The following is a 25,553-nucleotide window of genomic DNA, read 5'->3' as shown; positions in this document are numbered from 1 at the left end:
AGTATTTGTTGAAACGGAATTGCTGAATTAAAATAATAGTTGTTGCAATAAATACATTATTTTTGTTTAACTGAATCGTTATAACAATTTCCTATAAAAGACAACATTATCTATTAAATGTAGTTCTTCGTTTTGTATATGTTTGTTTGTTTGCTTGTTTGTTTGTATGTATGTTGTGTATATAGTCAATGCTTTATGTATGTTGTTTTTGCTGCTGCTGCTGCTGCTGCTGCTGCTGTGGGTAACCGTTGAAACGACGGCACCCTGAGGTTTTCTTTTTTATATAATTTTTATTTTATATTTTTTTGAGGCTGCTCTACTACGTTGTGTCAGAGTGTGTGTTGGTATTCTTTTCTTTTTTTGTTTTTGTTTTTTTGTTGTAGTGAGTGAGAAACTAATAGTTCAACTACTAATGCATTTCGTTAAAGTTGCTTCTTTTTATAATATTGTATTTTGTTTTTGTTCTTGTCGTGTTTACTCGTATTGCTGAGTGTTGTTTTCATTTTGCAATGCGTATTTAAATATGCTATATAATCGCAATAATACATAATTCTTGGTTTGCTCTTGAGTACATAATATAGCTACGCGCATTTATATTCCATTTGTTTTTATTTTTTGTTGTTGTATGCATAACGTAACGGTTTTCTTTATATCATAAGTTCATGCACGTGTGTGTGTGTGTGTGTGCGTGTATGTTTAACTACAGGTGTATGTGTGTGTCTGGCTGTCTGTCTGTCTGCCTGTCTGTCTGTGTGTGTGTGTGTGTGTGTGAGAGAGTTTTGTTAGTAGTAGGTCCATAGGACTAACATCTATTCACTTCGTAATCGTTACAATATCGTGGGCATAAAACTTATCATGTAGATTTACTACTTATATATGTATGTGTGTGTGTCTGTAACTCAGTGTCTGTGTGTGTGTGTGTGGCCGTGTGTCGTGTCTGTGTGAATGCTTTTAACTGGCTGCTGAATTTTATCGTATAAGTTATTCATGTACTCATTTTTTTTTTAGTTTTTCATTTTTTTTTTTCGATTCTTATATTAAAGTTCATCACAGTTAGCGGAGCTGAAATTATGAATAATTATTGAGGACATTGTTGTGTAATACGTTTACTATCTCTTTTGTTGTTGTTGTTGTTGTTGTTGCTGTTGTCATTTTCTACTAAATCGCAATTGCATATATATGTAGACTACCGTAAATTGATTCATCATTTTGCTGTACTTTTTTTAGGGTTTTTTTTTTGTTTTCTTTTTTTCACTAATTATTATATACGCAAGTGTATGTGTGTGAGTGTGTCCTATGTGTGTGTATTGTGTATTGCTATTTGTTTTTGTTTTTGCTTTTGTTTTTGTTTCTGGGACTGCGAACCGCTACTCAGATGGTTGCTCGATGCACGCCGGATGGGCTAGTTGTGTTGCCTCAGTGTCATGGAGTATTCCCCTCGAATAGAGCCCGAAACTCGCCGCTTCGGGGCCGGGGCAGGCCCTCGCGTATCGTTTGCACCGGCTCAGCAATGCTCGACTCAGACCCATGCAGTAAATTCTCCTTGAGATCCATGTCACTAGAAACGAATGGGAAATCAATGTGAAAGGAAAACTCCTTTAACTCCTTTAAATCTGACACTTACTCATCCTTGCAGTCATCGGCCTCGGCGGCCAATGCATTGACCACCGCCGTAATCGTATTCGATTCTGGATTGCTCAGCTGCTCGTCCTTTTGTTGCATTATATTCGGATTTTTGCCAATCTTGTTTAGCCGCTCGGCAGCCACGGTTTCCATGGTCTTGCGCATCAGCGGATACTGGTCCAGAACGCAATTGAAATGATCCACGCTCAACGAGAATAGATTGCAATAGGTTTCGGCTCGCACGCTGGCCACACGACGCGCATTGGTCAGCAAACAGATCTCACCGAAGTAAGAGCCGTCCGATAGTGAGGTGGCAACCTGTTCAATGGACACAAGGTAACATTTATAATGTGCTTAGGCAACACTGGCGGGCAGGGCTGCAAGTCGAACCGGTTTGACAGTTCTATTTATTTTTTTACTGTGAACCGAATCTTGAACCAAACGTATAGAACAAATACCGAACCGAACCAGATCTGATTAAAAATGGTTCGGTTCAAAACTAAAAACTGTTGAGGAAGTCTATGACGCAGCAAGGTTTCAAACCAGGTTCACGAGCTGTACCTAAAGAACAGACAGTTGGTTCGCTCGGTAAACCGAACCAGTGCCAAATTCGTGGTTCATTTTTGCAGCCCTGCTCGTGTGGTAGATTTAATACACACCTCGCCGTTGGCCATGACAATGTCCACAACGCCCTCCTGTATGAAGTACATCTTTGTACCGATCGTGCCCTCCTTTATGATAATATCACCTAAGCGAAGCAATTAGATATTGTTGGAGCTTATCTTGATAACTCTTTAAGCTGTGCTTACCTGGTTGGAAAACTTCGTATTTCAGTTTGGTAACTACGTCGGAAACAAAATTCGAATCGGCATTAGCAAAAAAAGGCACTGACGCCACGAGGGACCTGCGAAAAGTTTGCAATAATTATACAGTTATGTTTGGGTACAAATATTGGGAATATTTTTGTGGGGATGTTAACCTGCAATTGTAGTTGATGACATCCTCGCGCAGTTTCTCGCTCAACTCGCCAAGTATCAACTCTTCATCGAAGAATTTACCCTGGTACCGATGCTCGAAATATTCCGTGATGCGTTGCCGCATATCGCGCGGCAATTTGCGATAGGCCATATACTCCTCCACCTGTTTGACCTTCTCGCGATACTGCCGCCGGCTGGAGTCCAAGCTCTGTATTAGATTGGTCGCATGACCAAGGAACAATGCATAACATGTGGCGCCCGATATCATCGAGAGCATCGTCAGCCACATGTCCGTCAGTGATTGTGGTGGAAATCTGAAAGGCAATTCAAAGGAATTATCAAATTGATCAAAAAGATTAGCTGTGGTGCTCACCTGCCGTATCCTATGCATAGCATATGTGACATGGCCTTAAATAATGCCCATGAGTATTGCTCCAGCCAATATGATTCCTAGAAATGTCAACATATTAGATTCTTTTCATCCCTTTTATACAGTTATTATCATAGCATAGCGCATAATGTACAACGCATACCTGTAGCTCGTTGATGGATACCCAGGAATTAGATGGAAAACCCTGTAACATTGGCACTAAGAACTGCAGACAACCGCTCCAGTGTCCGATCAGGAGCATCATGCAAATTAAATTGAAGATCCTCATAAAAACCGAGGCCATATTGAGGAACTGCAACCAGAGTTATCAATAAGAGTGCACATCAAACGAAAGGCCAGCACCGCACTGTCTATACATGTGTGTGTGTGTGAGTGTGTGTGTGTGAGTGTGTGTGTGTGTTGTTATAAGTGTGGCATGTGTGTGTGTGTGTGTTACATTTAAAATACGACAAACCAAAGTATCTCAAGTGAAAACCATAGAAACCAAAATCAAAAATTCTTTTCAATTTGGAACTTTTGTGGCTTCATCCAAAGAGCAAACCAAAAACTACGCCAAACCACAGCCAGAAAAGCAACCAATAAAAAATAATTAAAAACAAATAATAATACAAGAATTCCTGTGTATTCTTGTGTGCAGCGCGTCTCTCAGTTGATGCCCAATTCTCAGTCACAGTGGCGCCGAGAAGTATGCAACACTTTGCGAGCCGAGTTCGGAATAAACTGACGAGGCGCGCGCGCACACACACACACACACGCATATATTAGCTGGCTCTATATGTGTATAGATGCAGACAGTAGAAAATCGCTATCAATCAATATACAATTGGGTAGTATAAGAAATAAATATAAGACAAAAAATTAAACATAGTATGTGAGAGTCTAATGTTAGGCAATATACAACAGTGTGTGGCACAACCTGAGAGAGCAATGAATCAAAACCATTTCTACGTAGTTGTTTTTTTTTAGTTTCTTAAATAGTTTTTAGTGCAAATCAGCTGCTATTATGTTACAAGTGCTCATCTTAACTTTTGCTCAGTTTCAAAAATAACTAAATACTTAGCTAAACGAGTGTGTGTGTGTGTCTGTGTGTGTGTGTGTGTGTGTCTGTATGGGTAGTACGTTTAAATATACAGATATTTAATTATGCTCACTAAGCAGTTCAAAGATTCAAATTGTTGAAACTGTTATTTCAAAGTATTCGACAACCAAAAGCGTTTTATTTTTTTTAAACATATTTTTGTTCTCAGTTGTTAGTGCTACGTTTTCTGTACAGAGTTTAGAACAAAAATCAAAGAAAGTAACAAAAATATAAGTAAGAAAACCCATAATGCCATGGACAGAATATAAGAGTACAAATTTGTAGCATTCAAGTTGTTCCGTTGTTTCTGTGAGTAGCTGTGTGTTTGTGTGTGTGTGGGTGTGTGTGTGTAAAATACTTTTACGGGATATGCCAGCTGATCGACTGAACTCTTGGCCATAATTTACACAGACTTACGAAACGAGGAATCGCCACGCGAGTCTTTGCTGAAATCTTTGTACAACAGATAAACAGACGTAGAAGAAGAAGAAGAAACAAAGATAACGCAACGTAAGCCCATAACCAAATCAATTAACAAAACCAAAAGAGAAAACCAATAACAAAAAACAAAAACCAAAACATTTAACATAACATATTCTTAAGTTGGCAACAGTAGCAGAGTTTTATTAGTTAAGGCTGTTGTTGTAGCAAATAGTAGAGTAGAGTAGAGTAGAGTAGAGTAGAGAGTACAGTTAAGTTAAGCGTAGAAGAGAGTAGTAGTAGTAGTATTTTTTGTTGTTTTTGTTGTAGTTGTAGTTGTAGAATAGGAGCAAGAAAGCGCACGGCGCAAATTGGCGCCAAACAAAAGCAAAAGCATTGATTACGATATCAAACGTGTTGTTGTTGTTGTAGTTGTTGTAGTTGTTGTAGCAGCTGAATACGATATTTAATTGATAAAAATTGCTCTAGTATGCGGCAGATGCAGTTAAGCGTTTTTGGCACTCGCCCGCAAATGTATGCTATACAATACGTTCAAGACTTTATGTGTGTGTTTGCAAGTAACTACTAAATATGTATTGTATCAATTATGTAGTACAGTGTTCGTGTTCGTTGTTGTTGTTGTTGTTGTTCAATTAGCATTAAAGTTCGCGGCAATGCACTTGTTGCTGTTTTTCTTGTTGTTCTTGTTGTTGTTGGTGTACTGTGAGCCGAGTGGGTGCAGCATTTTGACAAGCTTACGCAAAAGCAACGGTACAAACAACTCGCCGTAACGGTTCTTTTGTTTTTAGCATTTGCACATGAGAGAGGAGGGGTGAAATTGTGTTGGACAGTTGTTGTTGTTGTTGTTGCTGCGTTATATACAATTCATCAACAGACTACGGTTATGAGATATAGATATTTTTTTCTTTTACTGGCAGACCAATATCGTTTACGTGTTTATCGTAAGTATTTGCCGAGGTGTTAAAGCAAAAAGCATTGAACAAACTGTATAAAAAACCGTTTGGCGTTTTCGATTAAACATGTGTTGTTCGACATTCGCATTCGAATTCGAATTCGCGTTGATTTAATATTGCCATCGATACCTAAATATTGTGTCTAGATGCAATTCACAGGCGTTGTTCAACACTTCACATATACACTGTACTAACTAAAAATAGTTTTGAAAAGAAACGAAATAAAATACTAGTAACTAGAACTAAAACTAAACTTTGGCTAAATAGTTATTGATTGAGACATGCTCATGCATGAAGTCTACTTCTCTAATGGACAGAATACATTCGGAATAACTTATCTAAAGGTAATCCTTGCAAGTTTGCACTCAGGTTAAGTTTTGACTTAAGTTCAGAATGTTTTCAGCTACAGACAGACCAACAAATCGGACTTGTTTATATTCCCTTAAACTCTATATAAAATGATTGACATTGACTTGATATTTCCAAAGAACTTCTACATCAATCCGCACACAGTGAAGTGCATAAAAACCAACTTCGATTTAACCGAAGTTCTCATATTGTTGTGAAATTTCTTTCATATTATTTTTTGTTTTGTTTTTTTTCATTATTAAAACTGGAGGCTTTTTTTTTGTTTTTGATGCGTTAAATCAAGAAAATATGTATGTATATCAATCAATCAATCAATATATGTTTATAAAAAGGCAGTCTTAGAAAATTTACAGAATGCACGAACGAACATTAAAATCAAGCAAACATGATCAACGAACAATCGAACAATCGAACGAACGAACGAACCAACGAAATATGCACTAAAACTCAATTTTGGTTCAATCATATCTCAAAAATGTGAGGTTATGTTGCACCAATAATACATAATTATAATGTCAATCAATCAAGGCTTTTTGTTTTTGTTTATCAAAAATTGAATTTGTTGTTGTTTTTTTTTTTTGACAGTGTTGATTTTTTATTTGATAAAAATTTGAAAGATGTTTTTTGTTGTTTGGGTTTGTTACCTTGAGAATTAGGTTGCTTTTTGTCAAGCCATCTTTGTCTTTTCTGTGCATTCTCCCTCTGCGATCAGCACTTTTTTTCTGTAGATTCTGCAGAATCTAAAACCATATATATACATAGGTATTATAGGCCCTGATTTAGCTAAGTTTTTTGTTTGTTAATTTAAATATTTGTTGTTTTTATTTCTTATTTGTACTTTGTTTTTTTTTTTGTTATTTAGTTTGATTTCGAATAAGCAAATTGTTTTTTTTTTTCTATTATGCGAGCGAGAATTTCATTCATACTTATATTATACATATATATTTGTTTTGTATAAAGTTGACAGTTTTTAAATAAATACATATGTATATAAGCATTAAACAATAAATTCGAGTCCAAGTTAGACAATCTTCAAATTTCTGTTGTACTCTTATAATTTTCTTTTTCATTTATTTGTTTTTTTTTTTTAATTTTTGGGTGACGTTGCGCAAGAAAGTGTTGTGGAGAGAAAGCATTTACCAACACTTGAAAAGGATGTTTGAAATGTTTCTCAGTTGTGGCACTTCGACTCGGAAAAATAAGTCTTCAAAGATTTGTTTTTGTACATAGTGCAATGAAGAATTGGTTTCTTTTTTTTCAGTGCTCAAAAGTCAGCAAGAAATGAAAACCGAAAAGAACACAATTTTCAAAAAAATGGAAGAAATGAAAACCAAATTTAAACAAAGAATTTTGACTTACACAATTAACATGAAAATAGGCAAAAGAAAAGTGAAAAGAAAAAAAACCATTCCCCCCGCGACAGAGCGAAGGTTCAAAGCGTTGCGGGCGATTTGAGGTGGTTGAGGTGGTTTTTGTGAGGTGTACTTGTTGTATTTTTAGGGGGGGTGGGGTGGTGGAGGGGGCCAGCTAGAAGGGGCATAGGGAGTTGGACTTGGACTTGGAGCGCAGCGCAACACAAGTTGTTAAACAAACATTGGCAGATACGTATGTAAAATGTACAAATTTCTTGATGTTGGGCTTTCTTTTTGTACAGCATTGACTTTAGGCACAGATAATGTTGGGGAGAAATTGGACGCATATCAGTACAGATACAGATACAGATACATATAAGGTGGAAACAAAAATGATAGCACAAAGAGAACATTATTCAACTGAAATCAAAGACACAGCCATATAACAAATGAAAATGTATTGCGCGCCCTTAACATATTGTATATTTCTAGATTTGAATATAAACCCTTTGAACTTGCACAAAATGAGAGAAGAGTGAGCACTTTGAACTATATAGACAACTCTGAAAACTGGTTTTTACTGAACTGTACTAAGCCTAAGCCCAGACCTAAGATTTTCTTTGGCTTTTGTGTGGAATGTATTGCAGCAATGAATCGGGTCGAAGATTTGATTGCGAAAGTAAAACTGATTTGATACGAAATAAAACTGAAATCAAACTGAACGCATAATGCACGTAATCGTAATCGAAATCGAAATCGAGTTATATACTTATCAGGTATGATCAAAATATATATAAATAGATATACATATATATATGTTATGCAAAAGAAGAGTTAAGAGTAGTTGGAGAAGCGAAAGCGTATACTTACATAGACCTCCTCCCATTGGGATACGTAGCGCACGAGGCGGGAGAGTCGGAGCAGGCGAACTAGGGAAAGTAATTTAGCTAGACGAAGGATGCGCAGAGCGCGTCCGGCATGCAATATTTGAAAAGAATCAGAAAAATCCTGCAATTTCATAATCTTAATCAAAATGTTGCGTACTGTTTGCCATACAAAAATACATTTAACTTACTTGGTTGAAAATTAAAAATATATAATCTAATGGTATCGACGAAATCAGATCGAGAAAAAACCAGGTTCTTAAATAGTGTTTAGCTATAAGCTTTGGATCCAATATTACTTGTTCAGCGTTGTCTTGTTGCATAATTCCTACAAATGGATCGATCGATTAGTAAACCATTTTTAATTCCATCAGTAGATGGTGTAAAGCGAGAGAGACTGTACATTACCTGTTCTAAAATTGACTACAATATCTATTAAAAAAATAGTATCACTTAGGCAGTTGAAGGCAATCCATCGTGTGCTCAGATCATCGTTGAAGAATGATATTGCGACTGGCAGGATAATAAGATTTGCTACTAATAATAAAAGCATGCAAAGGTCCCAGTAAAACCTGTCCAAAATCAACGATAGACGATATATGTATAATAAATGGATATATGATGCATACTTATATAGATCGGGTGGCTTACCTGAATGAACTGCACGGGTGTATTACCCAATGCCCGGAAGTTTTCTGACGTATGCGTTCTTTGACCAATGCCTTGCGGCTGCCAAATAATTTCATGGCCAGACGATTGTCTGTCGGCTGGAACCATGATTGCAATTGACTTTTTAGGAAATTCGCCGAGACTTTTTCCGAGACTATCGGTATGTTGGGCATTGGCTCCTCTTTCGGAGTGCCGTACAACGACACATCATCAAAGTGTACCTGTGCAATTAAAGTCAACAAAGGAAGACCAAATAATCGATGAGTTGTTACCGATTCACAGCCCGGCGGTGCCAGCTGCCTCAATTACTAAAGTCTAAGCGAAATGAGTTATATATATCGTATCTATATGTCATGTAATGCTATATACTAGATGAATGAGTCTCTTATCAAGGCTGCAAACCATTTCGAGCTCGGATTTACTATGAAGCGAAACTTGAAACCAAACCAATTGCCTGAATCGAGACTCGAACCGAAACGATATTGGCTTGATTTCATATTCAACACATTTGGGTGCGACTCAGCTCCTAGGCATGCAAAACTTTGGATTCATCTTAAAATAGATGCCAATTTTGGTTGGGCATTCAAATTTAGCCCGAAACTTCTCTTTGGCAGTCAGTCGAGGGGCCAGTTATAAATTTAAATAGTTCCTTTGGTTCGTTAAAAAGGTTTATGACCAACCAAGGTTTGAAACCAAATCTGGCTGCACGAAGGTGTAAAACCAGGCTGACGATCCCAGCCTCACGACAGGCAACCGGTACGAACCGTTTAGCCGAACCACTGAGAATTCTGTTTAGGTTGGATTTGCAGCCCTGGTACCTGTGCTACATGTACAAATAAAACCTTTGCTCTTGCCATTTCGGTTCCTTGGTCGCATATTAGCAGCGCCTCATCATCAAAAGCGGTGACCAGGGAGTCGGTGCAGGTGTTCTCAAATGAAATGCGCAAGTCGTTCTCATTCACATTCAATACGGAGCAATATGAGCAGCGCACCGATTCTTCGCTATCGCCGTTCAGCAGGCTGTGAACAAAATGAAAGAAAAAAAAACGGTTTGCAAATTAATAAATAAATATTCTATTTATGAGAGCAGATACCCATCGAGATATCTGTAGATATATTGTTACAAGTACACGCCTAAGGTTAGCCAGTGAAAGTTTACGCTTATGTTTAATGCCGGTTTAGCATTGTTTTTTTTTTTCAGTTTAGTTTTTTATAATTCTTATAATTGTTGCACACGCACAATGCACAGTCGCAGCTGCAGTGGGGTTTGCTGTGGCAGCATCCAGTTCTCACCTTGAATTCGGTGATTGTCAAGGTCTTTCCCGACGCCGTCTCCGTCTCCGTCTCTGTCTCCGTCTCCGTCGTTGCCGTCTCCGTTGCCCGTTGCGGAAATGTTGCCCTATTGGCACACGAAATCGCGTGGTCTGTGTGCGCTCTGCTGTGATGGATGTCTATTGTTTGGTAAAGTAGACGCGTGCACTGTGCTGTTCAGTTACTTTTTTTTTTTTTTTTTTATATACATTTATTTTTATTTCAATTTTTTTTCCCTAATTTTCTGTTTGTTGATCTGTTCACCGTTCACACTCAATTGAGTGTAGTTTTTAAATGGGAAAGCTTCGTTTTAATTAAGCCTGTTGAAGCTGATTTAATTTAATCATCGCTCGCATTAGCCTAATGAATTTATTACGAACGAATATTATGGTTGTTGTTATTATTATGAAGTATTATTAGTTCCTTCGAAACGGCAGGCACTGTAAAAATAGCTACGCCACAAATCGACGCCGTGCACTAAACAACAAAGCAACAATTCTATTTCTATATATATATATATATATATATATATATACATGTATTTGTATACATTGCCTATCGGATAACTGTTATCCAGTATATATATACATTATATATATGTATGGATATATTTCTGTTATGTTATTGCTGAAGTGTGCAGTTTGGGAATCGGCTTTGATTACGTTTCTTGATTTGTGGTTTGGGTTAATTTGTTTATTGAAACGCGAAACGTGTTGAAGCAGCTGTTTTCTCTGATTTGACGACCGTAACTGAATGTTATCGTTTTTCGCGGCTGTTACATATACACACATACGTAGTTCCCGCTCTACATATACCGTAATTTATCACAATTCAGTTATTACAAGCCCGCTAACCGAGCGCAACTAAGTCGCGGCGGCAACAGAAATGCGCGGCCGCCACCAAGCGCCGCCGGCAAACACTCCGAACAAGCGGCCGTTTCTCGAATATCGAATCCGAATACCGAACACTGAACACCGAACACCGAACACGACGAGCGCGAATCCGATTCGGCATCGAAAACTTCGTTTGTTCGTTCGTTAATTTCGGCTGCTTTCGTCGTGTGCGTCCTCCAGTCGGTTTGTTTTGTTTGATTCGACGATTGTTTGTTTATTTGTATGTTATTTTGTTTATTTGTTTGTTTGTTTGTTTGCAGGCCTTACCTCGACTTTCAATTTGTGGCAATCGATTTAAGTGCGGCGCGTCCAGTGCTGCTCAGCATCGGAATTTCCGAAAAGGGTATTTGGCGCCTAATTAAATAATTGATCGACTGACACAAACGAACAATTTTCTGCTTCTTATTGTTGTTGCTGTTGTTGTTGTTTATTTTGTTACATTGCGCTGATCGTTTCAATTTCGAATTTTTTCTTTATTCTTATTTATTTTTTGCTTTGTAAGTTATTTTGCCCAGAACTTGATAACCTGTTCTGATGCTCTCGCGATTGCTGGTTGCACAATAAATAAATAGAAACAACATTTGTTGCGTTGCGTTGCCTTTTAATTGATTTTGCGACGAGCAGCGTCGCAAATTATAGCTCGACTATAATTTGTAGCTGTTCTTCAAAAATTTACGCCAATAAAAGCACAAAAAACAAACAAACAAAAAAATCGAAAACTATAAACAACCGAACGGAAATTATCTCTAGATTTTATGTAAATGAATTGGTCTAACGGGTTGCCCTAGCCCCCAGCCGGGAGGCTAACAACAACGACACGGATCATCTAGATGGAAAGAGAGTGGAGACGGCGACGGGCGACGGGTTCCGACATTGTTTTCTCAAGTGACAATCTAGTGCAATAAATTATAGATTTTTTTTCATAGACAATCGACGCGACTGGAGTCAGTCGGGGAAAAGCAAATAATTATGATAATGGCGCAAAACACAATCGCGAACGCAAACACAATCAAATAACAATCAATTCCCAATATCAATTTCACGGTCACACTTTTTCACTGGACGATCGCGTGATTGATCAGCTGCTGATTGGTCCTGTTCCTGATTCCTGATTGATCAGTTAGTTAGTTAGCTTGTTCCTGCACGGTGTCAGCCACGTTTATTCCGATTGGGAGATTTTCTTATTTGTGGAACGAAGTTCACTGCTCGCGGCTTAGAAGCTCATTACGCGGCCAGTGCCTGGCCAGTGTAGATCCCAGACTCAGACTCAGACTCAGACTCAGACAGAGACAGAGACTCGCAGCCAGACGCTGGCGATGCCGATGGCATTATGCAAATGTGGCTCGATAAGCGGCTAACAAAAACCGGTAAAAAGACATGAGACGCGCATTTAACGACGACTACAACAACAACAAGAGCGACTAGAAGATGCCCTGTATACGCCTTAAATAGCCTTCAGTTTGAAGTGTAGAGTTGGAAGGTATCCAAAAATTATTTTAGATCCGGCGTACTATACGAAAACCTACGTACATCATAAATTTGGTGTCTCTAGCTCTCATAATTCTCGAGATATGATTAAAAATCTCTAACTTGTATATCGATACTTATCGATATGTAAAACAATATCGATTGGAAGGTTAGACAGACAGACGGACATGGCTAGATGGACTCGACTGATCAGACTGGAAGATTAGACAGACAGTTGGACATGTCTAGATGGACTCGGCTGATCAGACTGGGAGATAGCTAGAAAGGGTGGACAGACAGACGGACATGGCTAAATGTACTCGTAATATATACCCTATGTAATAGCAGATGACCCCATCTATTTGTTACATACAATTTCACAAAACCATAATATCCTCTCACATATTCATTGGGTACAGGGTATAACCACAAAGACGACGACTTTGCATGCGTAATTCGCAGCAGCAATTGGAGCGTCGCTCGGCCAAGACATTGTAACCGGGCAACCGGGTTGACAGCTCAACTGGTTAATGTGGTTGATAAGAATTGGTAAATGTAATGTGAGAATACTCACCGCTCGCTGAGCTTGCTCTTGTGCCGGCGTATGTGCCGCCGATTGAAGCTGTTGGTGCACGACGTGGACGTGGGCCGTGCCGGCGGATGGTGTACACCGAAATTGTGCTGGAGCTGCAGCGATTTGAGTGTGGCCGGCGCCGTGGACGCCTGACCGGCAACGCCGCCGCCGCCAAGACTGCGCGTGTGTCCGTGCAGATGTCCGTGTCCCAGCGGTACTCCGGCGCTGGCTACTGTGATCGTGGACTCGCCGACCGGCTCATGGGCCGCCTCCGAGCCTTGCTGGGAGCCGTTGCTGGACGAGTGATGTGTGTAGTCTGTCGGCGCGCTCAGCTGGCGATTGAACTCGGCCTTGCGTCGCGTCAGATCCGTCAGGCAGTACTTGTTCAGATGGCCGTTGCTCGAGACGGAGCTCTTGGGCGATTGCGTGCTGTAGGCGCCGTGTCCGTGTCCGTGACCCTGTCCGTGGGCATGTAGCTTGTGGCAGGAGTTGCTGCTGACGCTTAGCTTGTTGCCGGCGCTCTGCAGCAGATTGTTGCAGTTCTTGCCGCTGATCTTGGCCGCCAGCGAGTGCGGCACCGGCGGACTCTTGCCCGTTGTCGGTATCGTGTTGCTGCCCCCCCGATACTCCTTGTCGTCGCTCTCGCTGCGCACCGATGCTCGATATGCGGGAAAGGTCTTCGTCTTGCCCTTCAGCGATCCGTTCAGCAGCAGCTGCTGTTGTCGTGCCGCAACCGCCGACAAGGCCGGCAGCTGCTGTTGACGTACCGCCGCTGCCGCCGCTGCCGCTGCCGCCGCCGCAGCTGCTGAGGAAGAGGATGGAGCTGAGCAGGTGGCAGCTGGATTGGGCTGTGGCTGCAGCGAGTGCTTCTTCTCGACCAGATACAAGTTCAGATACTTGTCGCCCGGATGCAGCGAATTGTCGGACACGGCGTTCGACTTGGAAATGATCTGACCCTTCTTTTTGGCCGTGCGCGTTTTTAGGGATAAGTTGCGCAACTTCTTGGACTGCTCCTTGATCTTGTTGGTGCGCAGAAACGACGGACTGTTCGCGATGCACTTGAAGATGTACGTCTGATTGACCAGCTGCTGCTTGTCGCTGCCCGTATCGTAGTCGCTGCTCAGATTGAGATTGAGATTGAGATTGGTGAAGTGCGGCTCCGACAGCTGCTGCTCGCTGTAGTGGCTCTTCAGCAGGCCACCGCGGCCGGAAGCTCCAATGCCGCCGCCAGCTGCTGACGCCTGATCCTGCTCCTGCTCGGACGCTGGTGCTGCACTCAAGCTGCGCGTATACTCGTGACAGGCATCGTACAGAGCCGAGTGGCCGCCAGTGCTGCTGACGCTCTGCGTACCGCAGCTGACCGGACTGTGGCTGTGCGAGGGCGCCGGATCGAGAATGCGCAATCCGCTGCGGCTGTCGCTGGAGTTCTGCTTCGAGATGCCGCTCGATAGACGACTGCTGCTGCGCTGCCGTTGCGCGCGCGGCTCATCAAGCCCCAGCTGGGCCAAGCCAGCGGCGCCTCTCAGCAGCGAGACGCTGTCCCCGTCCCGATCTCTGTCTCTATCTCTGTCTCGATCCCGATCTCTGTCTCTATCACGCTCCCGGTCCGCCGGCTCGCCGCGCCGACTGCGTGCGACTCCGAGTGGGACTCCAAGGCTGCCGCTGCTGCAGCTGTGCTGATCCGCCGCCGGGCTGGGACTGGGACTGTTGCGCACAGAGGTCGATGCCGAGTACTGCGAGTGTATGGGTATGGGCCCAGTCGACGACGCTGAAGCTGCCGCTGCCGCCGCGGAGTTCGTTCCCGCCTGTGCGTAACTGAGGCTGATCAGAGACTGACGCACCAAGTGCTGGTGCGAGTGCGAATGCCGCTGCTGCTGCTGCTGCTGCTGATCGTCGGGGCACAAGTTGTCTCGGCTGGCGCTACAAGAGGCACACACAGGGAGACAGGAATGAGAACCGGCTAAATGATACAGATGGAATGGCGATAGACGCCGGCAAACACACAAATTTATCTATTTGAAATTGGCAAAGAATGTGCAGCGGGATCGGGGTGCGGGGGTGCAGGGTGCGGGTTGCGGGAGATCGGAAAGTTAAACTGGACAGAGGCTACGCTAAAGTGAGCAGGAAACGGTGTGGAAAATACGCCCGGAGAGACACAAACGAATAAACAAAAGAAATTGTTAATTATAAATATTGATTGTGTGAGTCCATGAGGATGGGTAAGGGGTGTGCGGGGGGGGGGGGATGCGGTGGGGCTTGTGAGTTCATCATAAGCGACATATATATATATATATATATATACACATATGATACAATTTAAGCACAAGTATATTTTGTTATATATGTACAATGGACTCGAGCTGGCGACATGCTCATCTGCTTTTGATCGCGCGAAAAATTGAACTAAATTAATGTTTAGAAACACGCATGGCACTCAGATAAAGATACACAGCTACAGATACAACTACAACTATACATATACATGTGTTAAAGGTCTAGGCAAACGTGCACACTGTGCGAATATCAAAGATATATAGCACAAACCGAAGCTCTCACCCCTCACCCCTCAGCCCTCGCCCCTCCGCCAACAAATGCATCGGAGCGGAAGTGCTCTAAATCAAATTTTCATAAAAGCTACCGATAAGATAAGACGGCGACAGATTGCGCCGAACATTAATGTATTATATATATGGCCTAGGGTCTGGGGTCTGGTCCCAGCATGCGTGGATAAAATGCAAATGCTGTGAATAAACGTGGAAGCTATTGATAGAAAGGGAATATAGCCTTATCGGATACTTTAAAAAAAAGCCATAAGAGACAAGAAAAGCTTTTAAATAAATTAATAAGTGCAACAGTCGGGAGTGCCAGACTAGGAGATACTCTGAACCCGGGCTATATATCCAAAATGTGAAATATTCGTAATCTATAGAGTATCTATACTGAGTTAGGCGTATCCAGCTTTTATAATCTTCGAGTTAGACCCAATTTCTATATACCAAGTTATTGATATCTATTTAATCAATTTATATATTCCAAATCTAGTTCTTGTAATCTTAGATTATAATCACAATTTCTATATGCCAAGTATTAAGCTTTTATAATCTTCGAGGATTAAACATGCTCAGGAATTAAACATATTATTGAAAATAAGAAACCAACCCAACTTAGACACGAGTTTTACAACTGCAAAAGATCTACAAGCCATTTTATATGTTAAGTGGAAAGATATTCTTTTCCGGCGCTTAAACAAGAAGGATCCCAGTTGAAATCCTAGACTAATGCATCGATCTAGTCTATTGTCTAGCCAAAACTTTTAATGGGCAGCTTCATTTAAAAGCAGAAACTTTATCATATACTTATATTCCATGCTTATGATAATATTTATAATAATAATAGTAAAATTCATCCAAATCCCAGCTAGATAAATCTATATAGAATAAAGCTAGCTTAATCTGAAAGGCTCAGACTAAAATTAAAAGATTATAGTGAGAGTGGGTAGACTAAATTCTTTTGGATTCCATTTACAGCCAATCTTTTTCAAGGGCAAATTGTAGCCAGTGCACATAGTGCTCAGCACACTGTGCACACTGGACCAAGCGATGCGCTAAAAACGTGAGTTGACTGAGGAAAACTATTCAAAAAAAAAAAAAAAAAAACTAGATCTGTACAAATGAATTTATGCATTGTGCATAATTCTGTAGGCGAACAAAAGAAAGAACAACAATTCAAAAGCTTGCCCAATATTTATATATGCGTAGAACAACGCTTCACATACACAGATACACACACACACTCACACACATGGACGTCTGTATGTTTATTCATTTGTATCTACAAATTGTTGCGGGGGCATTCGAAAGGCTGCTGCGATGGGCTCTGCTTCAGTCGCAATCTCAACTCGTTTGGCACGCAAGCCAAACGGAGCATTTCCATAGCAAAAAAAAGAAGAGCGAACATTTTGATGCGCCAATACAAACATTTGTTTAACATTTCCATTGACAATGCGAGTGCAAATAAGTTAGACTGCTCGAGCCGAAAGTGCCCAACTAGGAGATACCCTAGGCTCAGCTGAGCCTCTTCTTCCCTTTCTTGACTAACTTCGGTGCTTAGAGTCCGATCTCTATGAAATTGTCAGAACCTGAATATGGTCGTTCGTTTTTATACCCTTGCAGAGGGTATTATAATTTTGTCGTGAAATGTGTAACGCATAGAAGGAGACATCTCCGACCCCATAAAGTATATATATTCTTGATCAGTATCAACAGCCGAGTTGATATAGCCATGTCCGTCTGTCCGTCTGTCCGTCTGTCCGTCTGTCCGTCTGTCCGTCTGTCTGTTTCTATGCGAACTAGTCCCTCAGTTTTAAAGCTATCTTTATGAAACTTTGCAGAATTCCCTCTTTCTGTTGCACGCAGCTCATATGTCAAAACCAGCTGGATCGGACCACTATATCATATAGCTGCCATAGGAACGATCGGTCGAAAAGTAGGTTCTTGTATGAAAAATATTTTTGTTTATAAAGTTATCTTGACTAAACTTTGTATTTATTTGTTTTACTACGCTCCCCATATATATGCAAAATCCTATTAAGATCGGGCAACTATATCATATAGCTGCCATAGGAACGATCGGTCGAAAATTAAGTTTTTGTATGGAACATTTTTATGTTTTTCAAGATATCTTGACCAAACTCGGTATTTATTAGTTTTACTAGGCTCCCCATATATATGCAAAATCCTATTAAGATCGGACCACTATATCATATAGCTGCCATAGGAAAGATCGGTCGAAAATTAAGTTTTTGTATAGAAAATTTTTATGTGTTTCAAGATATCTTAACCAAACTCGGTATTTATTAGTTTTACTACGGTCCCCATATATATGCAAAATTCTATTAAGATCGGACAACTATATCATATAGCTGCCATAGGAACGATCAGTCGAAAATTATGCTGTTGTATGGAATTTTTTTGTTTTTCAAGATATCTTGACCAAACTCGGCATTTATTAGTTTTACTATGCTCCCTCCACTTATGCAAAATCTTATTCACATCGGGCAACTATATCATATAGCTGCCATAGGAACGATCGGTCGAAAATTAAGTTGTTGTATGGAAACCTGTTTTGTTTTTCAAGATATCTTAACCATACTCGGCATTAACTATTTTCCCTGTGCTTCTTAGATACGGGCAAAGCACTATGAGCATTTTGAAAAGGTTGGGTCTGCAAGGGTATTAAATCTTCGGTGTGCCGAAGATAGCACTTCTTTCTCGTTTTATTATTGAGAAGGAATGGGGTAGGATTCCAGTTTGACGTATTTATCACTTTAAACTATCTAGTTCTTCTTCTTAAAAAACCATGTCTCAAATTAATATTAATGGATATATTATTAAAATTGAAGGAAACATTGAGAAAAGAACGATAAACTCTATCTACATATGGTATGTGAAAAGATATGATTCAAATTTTCGATCTTTAGATTTGTAATTGCCGGGAAAAACAAGTTCGCACAGTTCCATATCAAGAGTATATACACACTATATGGGATCGGGTATGCCCCCTTCTGTCTGTTACATACATTTTTACAAAACTATTATACCCTCTTTACCCAACTTGCAATGGCTACAGGGTAGCCAGAATCGAGCCGTTGAGCAAACTAAAATCAATTTCACGCAATTAAGCGCTCACGATATACTGCTGCAGTTGCCATGCACCAAATGCAATTATCTGAATTTAAATTTTGAATTTAAAATCGTATTTCTGAAATGCGCAAATATTTGCATTAGCGAAATGGCTGTGCATTTGGCTGCAGCCACACGAAAGCCCTTCACAGATACAGTTGCAGATACAGATACAGATACAGTTGCAGATGCAGATACAGTTGCTGTTGCAGATGCAGATACAGATACAGATACAGTTGTCGCATCGATAGTTAATCCGCTTTCAAGTTCAACTTGAGCTGCGGCTCGAAAACTGAAATCAAAGGGAAAGCATCGCCTCGTTGAGTTTTATTTTTTGCTCTTGTTTCTTTTTTTTATTGTCAATTTGATGTCTTTTCGCATTTGGATTTGGGCTTTGAGCACACGTATTTCGCCGCCAAGTCAAGTGCTGCGGACGACAGAAAATTCGTTATAGTTTGCCCTGCGGCAGCCACAAGCAGCCGCAACATCCGGTTTAAGAGGCAGGTTTAAGAGCAAACAAGAGCAGGCAACAACAATTGCCAACCTTCGCCTGATAATTGTATTGACTGCCGCCTGCTCCAATGTCAACTTTTGGCGCATTGGAGACACATCTCAAGTGGCCCTTCTCACGTTGAGCACGTGCCGGAATCCTCGGGCAATCCGATTTTGACATGGACTGCCCTGACTGCCGGTAACAGTGTTGGCAAATGTCGAAATAAAGTAGCTAAATCAAATATGGAATAACAGCTAATAAAAGCTGAATTAAACTGGCAAGGTGGTGGTGGTCCAGAAGATTAAGGAACTGACTGTGAATTCTAATATTGTATTAGGCTCCATAATTTAATAAATAAAATAGCTAAATCAGTTTAAGACTAGTCAGAATGCCAGGCAACTGTAAGGTTAAGTCCCTGAAAGTCAAATTCAGCTAGAAAATAGCTATGTTGGCAGCACTGTTGCCGGTGATCTTTGACCAGGGAGACACGAGAATTGTACAAATAAAGCTGTCAGGCAGTTCGAGTTGCTTTTTGGCTAGAAAAAAGCTAAATTATCAACACTTGTGGCTGTGATCTATGGCCAGAAAGGCGGGGGAGTTGTCTAAATAAAACTGTCAGAATGTCAGGCAGCTCGAGTCAATTTTCGGCTAGAAAAAAGCTAAATTGCCAACACTTGTGGCTGTGATCTATGGCTAGAAAGACGGGCGAGTTGTTCATATAAAGCTGTTTGGCTGTCCAAATTGCGTTTGGCCGTAACTTTGCGAAGTGCAGCTGGAAAAAAGCTAAGTTGGCAGCATTGTTCGCTTTGATCTATGGCCAGGGCGGGGCGGGAGCTGTCCATATAAAACTGTCAGACTGTCAGGGGCAGTGCGATTCGATTTTCGGCCGTGCTTTTGAGACCCACTTTTAAATACAATATGACTCAATTATTAATTCAAAAGCCAATTGAAGGCATTAAGAGCGTAAAGAAAAAAAAAGCGTAATTGCGCCCGGTCGCTGCGACTGCGGCTGCGACTGCGGCTGCGGCTGCATTCCATTTCGTTTATCGAAATTATATCAATTTCCCTCGGCGGCAAGTGCAATCCCCAACTCGTGTATATATAATATAGTATATCGCATATTATATACAATAAAAGCTATATACTCGCTAGTATACAAATCGAGCGCGTGCCGCTCATGAATTTTTACGTAGAATCCACAGCACACAAATTGATCTGCTCTAATTTTACAAAAATTGTGTAATATACATATATATATATATAAATTATTTCTTTTGCCTTGTACAAAGAAGAAATTGTGCAGCAGCTAATTAAAGTGTAATGTGCTCTGTGGGAATTTAAATTATTCTTCTGCTGGAAAATGCAAATGGAAAATGATAATTTATTATGGAAATCAATTCTTCATGTGATACACGTGTCAATCTCTGTAACAAGCATTATGTCTATATGATATGCTTGAGATGTAATTAAATTTGCGGGGAACGACCTATATAGAATATAATATCATCATTAGATAATCCATTATTGTACCGGATTTTGTGGTACACAAAGGATCAATCTGTACACAATGTGGAATCAGCCCATTGTGCCAACTATATAATGCCATAATTAATAAAGAGTTTTTGGCTATTGCGGCAAAGGTCACCTACTTTGATAATGGAACACGAAGCAAAATAATCGCAATAAAAAAAGATTCATCAGTTTTTTTTTTTGGCTAACAAAAGTCGCTTCAGAGCGCCGAACATTAATTATTGTGAGCGTAATTAGAATTATTGTTCAGAATAAATGAAACTACGTCATGCCAATTCAAAAATAAATGTCGTTGATCTTAAAATTAAATTATAGTCAGATAAAGGTATTGAAAGCAAATATATACATATATATATATATATACATATCTGTATATGATTACCAACGGGTAGAAAGCAAGCTTTAACATGAAATGATGGCTATCTTTGGCAAGCCGAAGATGAAATACCCTTGCAGAATATTGTAAAGCACGAGTTACGTTAAGTTTGATTAGGATATTTTAAAAAACAAAAACAAATTGTAATTAATTTTCGAACGATCATTTCTATATCATCTATATATGATATAGTGGACAGATTCGGTCGATTTCTGCAATAATAAAATGTATCTGGGCCAAGCTTCAAATTGATAAACTAGTTTTCATAGAAACAGACAGACGTGTATAACTATATCGAGTTGGATGCTGTTATTGATCACGAATATATTTTCTTTATGATACAGATAAATCTCCTTCCGTTACATATTTCATACCATAACTAAAAACACCCATTGCAAGGGTATAACAACGAGCAATACATATTTTACATATTGGTTTTTATATCTGGGTCTTACGAGCACATACTATATATGTACATTTACAGGGTTCATTTGCATGGGAACACAAGTATAATACGATATTAAAATGAGATATTAAAATAATAACAATTAGCAGGGCATAAATATGCATTAAAGAAACGATAGGAGGCTAGCAGAGTGCTTTATGCAACTATTGAGTAGATAATTGATTTAGTTAAACGAGAAATATTTTGCTTTATTTTGATTATTTTTCTTAAGTAGCTTGCATTGGGAAAGGGTATAGCAAGTTTAGTAGCAAGTGTTGTGGAACGTTCTGTAGCAAGTACATAGTTAGTACATAATTAAAGAGCAGCAGGAATAGTAGTAGTTGCATTAGTAGTAGTATTAGTTGAAAGGTAGTGGCAGAAAGAGAGAGAGAGAGAGAGGCAATTGGAAATTGGGAGTACCTTCACTGATGGTTTCAGTAGTACGCAAAAATTGGCTTCCACAGCGAAATACGAAACGGAATCGTTTTTTGGAACGAGTATTTCACGCTGATTCTTTCGATTTCGATTTCACTTTGTTTCGTTTTGTTTTCAGATTTGAGGCGAAACTTGTTTCGCTAGCGCTTCTTTTTCTTTCGATTTGTATTTTTGTTTCTTTTTATTTATTTATATTATTTTAAGTTTTGCTCTTTGTCAACTTTTGTACTTTTTAAGCAAGTTTTCTGTAAAAACAACAACAACAATGACAAACATAATTTGAAATGCACACATTGACTTGAAAGAACAACTGAAACTGAAGATCGGTAATAAAAAAAAAGAGAACCAAAAAAAAAGCAAATAAAATAAGCTACAAATCGGATTCCACTTGCCGTCATTTGTGTCATTCATTCTAGCGAATTGCTAAACTCAATTTTAAGTGCAAAACTTTTGCTTGAGCTGAAAATTGAGGTTGTTTAAAACTGAACTAGTTCCATGGAAACCAACTAACTCACACACACAAATAATATGCTTGTATGGGTGCAAGTGTGTGTGTGTGTGTGTGAAAGTACCCACTATGTGCAGCTGTTAACAGTATACAAAAATCTGTAACTAGTTCAATTGGAAACATCGAGTTTCCTACACAAAAAGGCTAACAAAACTGTTTATCTGGCTCTCTGTGTGGGCGGATGTGTGTGTGTGTGTGCGAGCAACAACAATGATGACAGCAAGCCTTTTTATCAATATATAGACACACACACTCACACAAACGGATGGGCAAACACAAATTCATATGCAATGTATGTACAGGGTAAACCGAAATTCGGTCAGTGGTTGAATCATTGAAGTAAAAGCGAAAGCTTCCGCTGCCGCTGAACATGTACATGGCTGACATGCACACACACACACACGCTCACACACACGAGACATGTAATTGAATGACGCCTGTGTGTATGCAACGCTTTTTGCACAATGCTGCGTACAAGTGCACTCAAAGTACTTTGACACTATTTTTCGAACGGCTGCTCTTTGTTGGTTGGCGCCATTGTCGCTGTTGTTGCTATTGTCGCCATTGTTGGACGCTCTTTTGGCTTTTAATCTAGTTTCGTAATTGCATTGACTGAGTGACGGATATGAATGCCCTGTCATGCCCTGCCCTACTACTACCTAAACCTACTCCTGCTGCCAGCTGCCAGCTGCCTGCCCACTGTGTCCTCGTGTGGGCGTTCAATGGACGGAAATCAGTTGCATTGTGCTCGAAAAAGCCAAAAGGAAATAAGCATAATGGGAGCAAATAAGAATATTGAACAAGTGTAACACACACACGCACACACATACATACACTCATGGTCTGAATAATAAATACTGCAGCTTGATATCATTTTATTTGCAAATATGTGAAATATTTTTGCAAATAATATCCTCATGACTTGCATTGTGCTGATAAATTTAATAATGTTTAATACTTGCATATAAAAATCGTAATACTGTTCTTATTATTTTCGCCATGAGTGTAAATTGGCATAAACAGGCTGTGTGTAGTGTACATATGTATATGCATGGACGTGCATACATATGTAATGACAGCTACAAACTGGGCCCCAAAAAGATGTTGTTGAAGCTTGCAAATCGTAACAAACACACACACACATTTATAATGCTAGCAACAGCAGCAATAACAACAACAACAGCAACAACAACAATGCCAACAGTTTAACTTAAGAACAAACAAACGAACGAACACAGCAAACAAACCAAGAGAAAACAACATAAACGAATGGGAATGCTGAAAATGAAACGGAAACGGAAAAACATTCATGTAAATAATTTAAAATGTACACGTGCACATATATGTATGTATGTGTATGTATATGTGTGCTGGTTTGGGCACAGGTGTTTCAGGACGTACCAGTTCCGATACATTATTGATGGACACACTGTTTTCTTTCTTGTTCTTTTTAATATTTGATGAAATGTTGGGATTTAGCTCGCTTAAGGCTATGCACAGCCTCGACCTCGCATTGAAACACCCACACGCACACGCATAACAAATACATGCACACACACATTGATACATGCACGTGTACATTGTGTACTGTATACGATACGTAACGCAACGCCAGTTCACGTAACGTAACATCACGTAACAATCAACAAACAATATGAAAAACAAGATTGAAGACTAAATAATTGCATACCGTTGGTCGTTGGTAAATGTTCCGAATGCTCCAGGACCGCTAACTCGCCGCTGTGTGTGTTTAACGTGCATTTTTTGTTACCACCCAGCACCACCAGCAGCTCCGCATGGGAACGGTAAAATTTGATTTTTGCCGTTAGGTACACAGTTATGCCGTTGCTCCTCCTGCTCCTCCTCCTCGTTGTCGTCGTCGGCAGCGTTGCTCCACTCACAACTTTCGCCTACTAACACACGGACACAGAGGCGCGCGCGCGCTTACACACACACACACACACAAGCACCCAGCTGCTGCTGCTGTTTGATGTTGTATGCTGCTGTTGTTGTTGTTGTTGTTGTTGTTGTTGTTGTTGTTGTTGCTGTTGCTGTTGTTGTTGTTATTGCCATATAGCACAATCCGTAACGCCTGTCGCAATTCTGGGCTTTATCATCGTGTGTGTGTTTGCTGCATACGATAATCGAGCGTGTGTTTGTGTGTGTGTGTGTTTAGTATTTGTGTGTAATCTCTAACACTCTGTCTCTCTCCCTCTCACTTTTGCACTCCCTCCTGTTTCTCTGATTCCGTTACGATGTTTGGAATTAACTAATACAAGTACAAGTACACGACATATAAGGGACACATAAACAAAATAATTGCTTTTCGTTGTCGTTGTTGCTTAACTAAAGTTCTCTCCTCTTCTCTCCCTCGCTCTGAATCTCACTCACAGCAACCGCATGCTGAGCATTTTGTAATCGTTTTTAGTGTTTAGAAGCGGCTTTTTAATGTTTTACTGTTTCACTTGCTTAACACTCTTTGTTCCTTTTTTGTTTTCTTCCTTTGCGATCTGCGTGCTTGTGTGTGTGTGTGCGTTTTGGTGGGTTATAGTTAGAGGTGTGTTAAGTAACGTAGGTTGACTGTCTAAAATATAGTTACTAAAATAGTTAACAGCACTAGTTATATTGCTTATGGGTTGGTTGGGTTTGGTTTTGGTTTCGCTTTCGAGTTGGAGTTGGAGTTTTAGTTGGGCGCTCGCTAAAGTTGAGATTGAGGTTATGTTTAACGTATTTGACTACTAAGTTAATATATTAATACCATATGTTGCTTTATTTTATTTAGGCTCTTATTGACATTGTGTATATACGTACTATATTTTTGTAGATTTAGTATTTTTTCGTGTTATCTTTTGTACTTTGGATTATAGACGTCGTTTTATTCTCTAAGGGTTTCTCTGTGCCGTTATTTAGGTTTCTTGTTTATCTTGCTGGTTTTAGGTGGAGTTTGGTGGCGATGACAGGCGGGGCGGGCGAACTGAAGGATGGTGGGCAGCAGGCGGAGAGCACACACAGTTGTATTATTATTTGATTTCAGGATCGTTTAACATATGTCTAGAATATCACAAAGAACGGCTATATAATAAGATTTCTGTTTAGCATCACT

The 25,553-nt window shown here is 40.0% G+C and overlaps 1 protein-coding gene across 9 annotated transcripts; it reads right to left on the bottom strand.

Moving 5' to 3' along the window:
- Positions 1-432: 432 nt before the first annotated feature.
- Ih (I[[h]] channel) lies at positions 433-24,389 on the bottom strand. 9 transcript variants are annotated; one of them, XM_064687754.1, is made up of 15 exons: positions 24,141-24,389; positions 12,983-14,902; positions 9,580-9,757; positions 8,720-8,958; positions 8,477-8,640; positions 8,260-8,396; positions 8,055-8,192; positions 6,477-6,572; positions 3,134-3,283; positions 2,974-3,050; positions 2,603-2,914; positions 2,433-2,527; positions 2,283-2,371; positions 1,625-1,941; positions 433-1,558 (listed from the first exon to the last, which is right to left on the bottom strand). In XM_064687754.1, exons 1-15 carry the CDS (start codon positions 24,209-24,211, stop codon positions 1,423-1,425), a joined length of 4,119 nt encoding a protein of 1,372 aa, XP_064543824.1. In that variant the 5' UTR covers positions 24,212-24,389; the 3' UTR covers positions 433-1,422. The 9 variants fall into 9 exon arrangements, with proteins under 9 accessions (XP_064543824.1, XP_064543822.1, XP_064543821.1 ...); XM_064687752.1 differs by having other exon boundaries at positions 6,477-6,563; positions 8,055-8,207; positions 24,141-24,388; XM_064687751.1 differs by having other exon boundaries at positions 8,055-8,207; positions 24,141-24,387.
- Positions 24,390-25,553: the final 1,164 nt, after the last annotated feature.

This window comes from Drosophila montana, unplaced genomic scaffold (assembly GCF_035044405.1).
Source record: "Drosophila montana isolate Dmon_TW-CO22-7 unplaced genomic scaffold, ASM3504440v1 contig_3200_1, whole genome shotgun sequence".
Lineage (NCBI taxonomy): Eukaryota > Metazoa > Arthropoda > Insecta > Diptera > Drosophilidae > Drosophila > Drosophila montana.
Note: the sequence above shows the minus strand (reverse complement) of the source record. Positions and strands in the feature narration are given on the sequence as shown.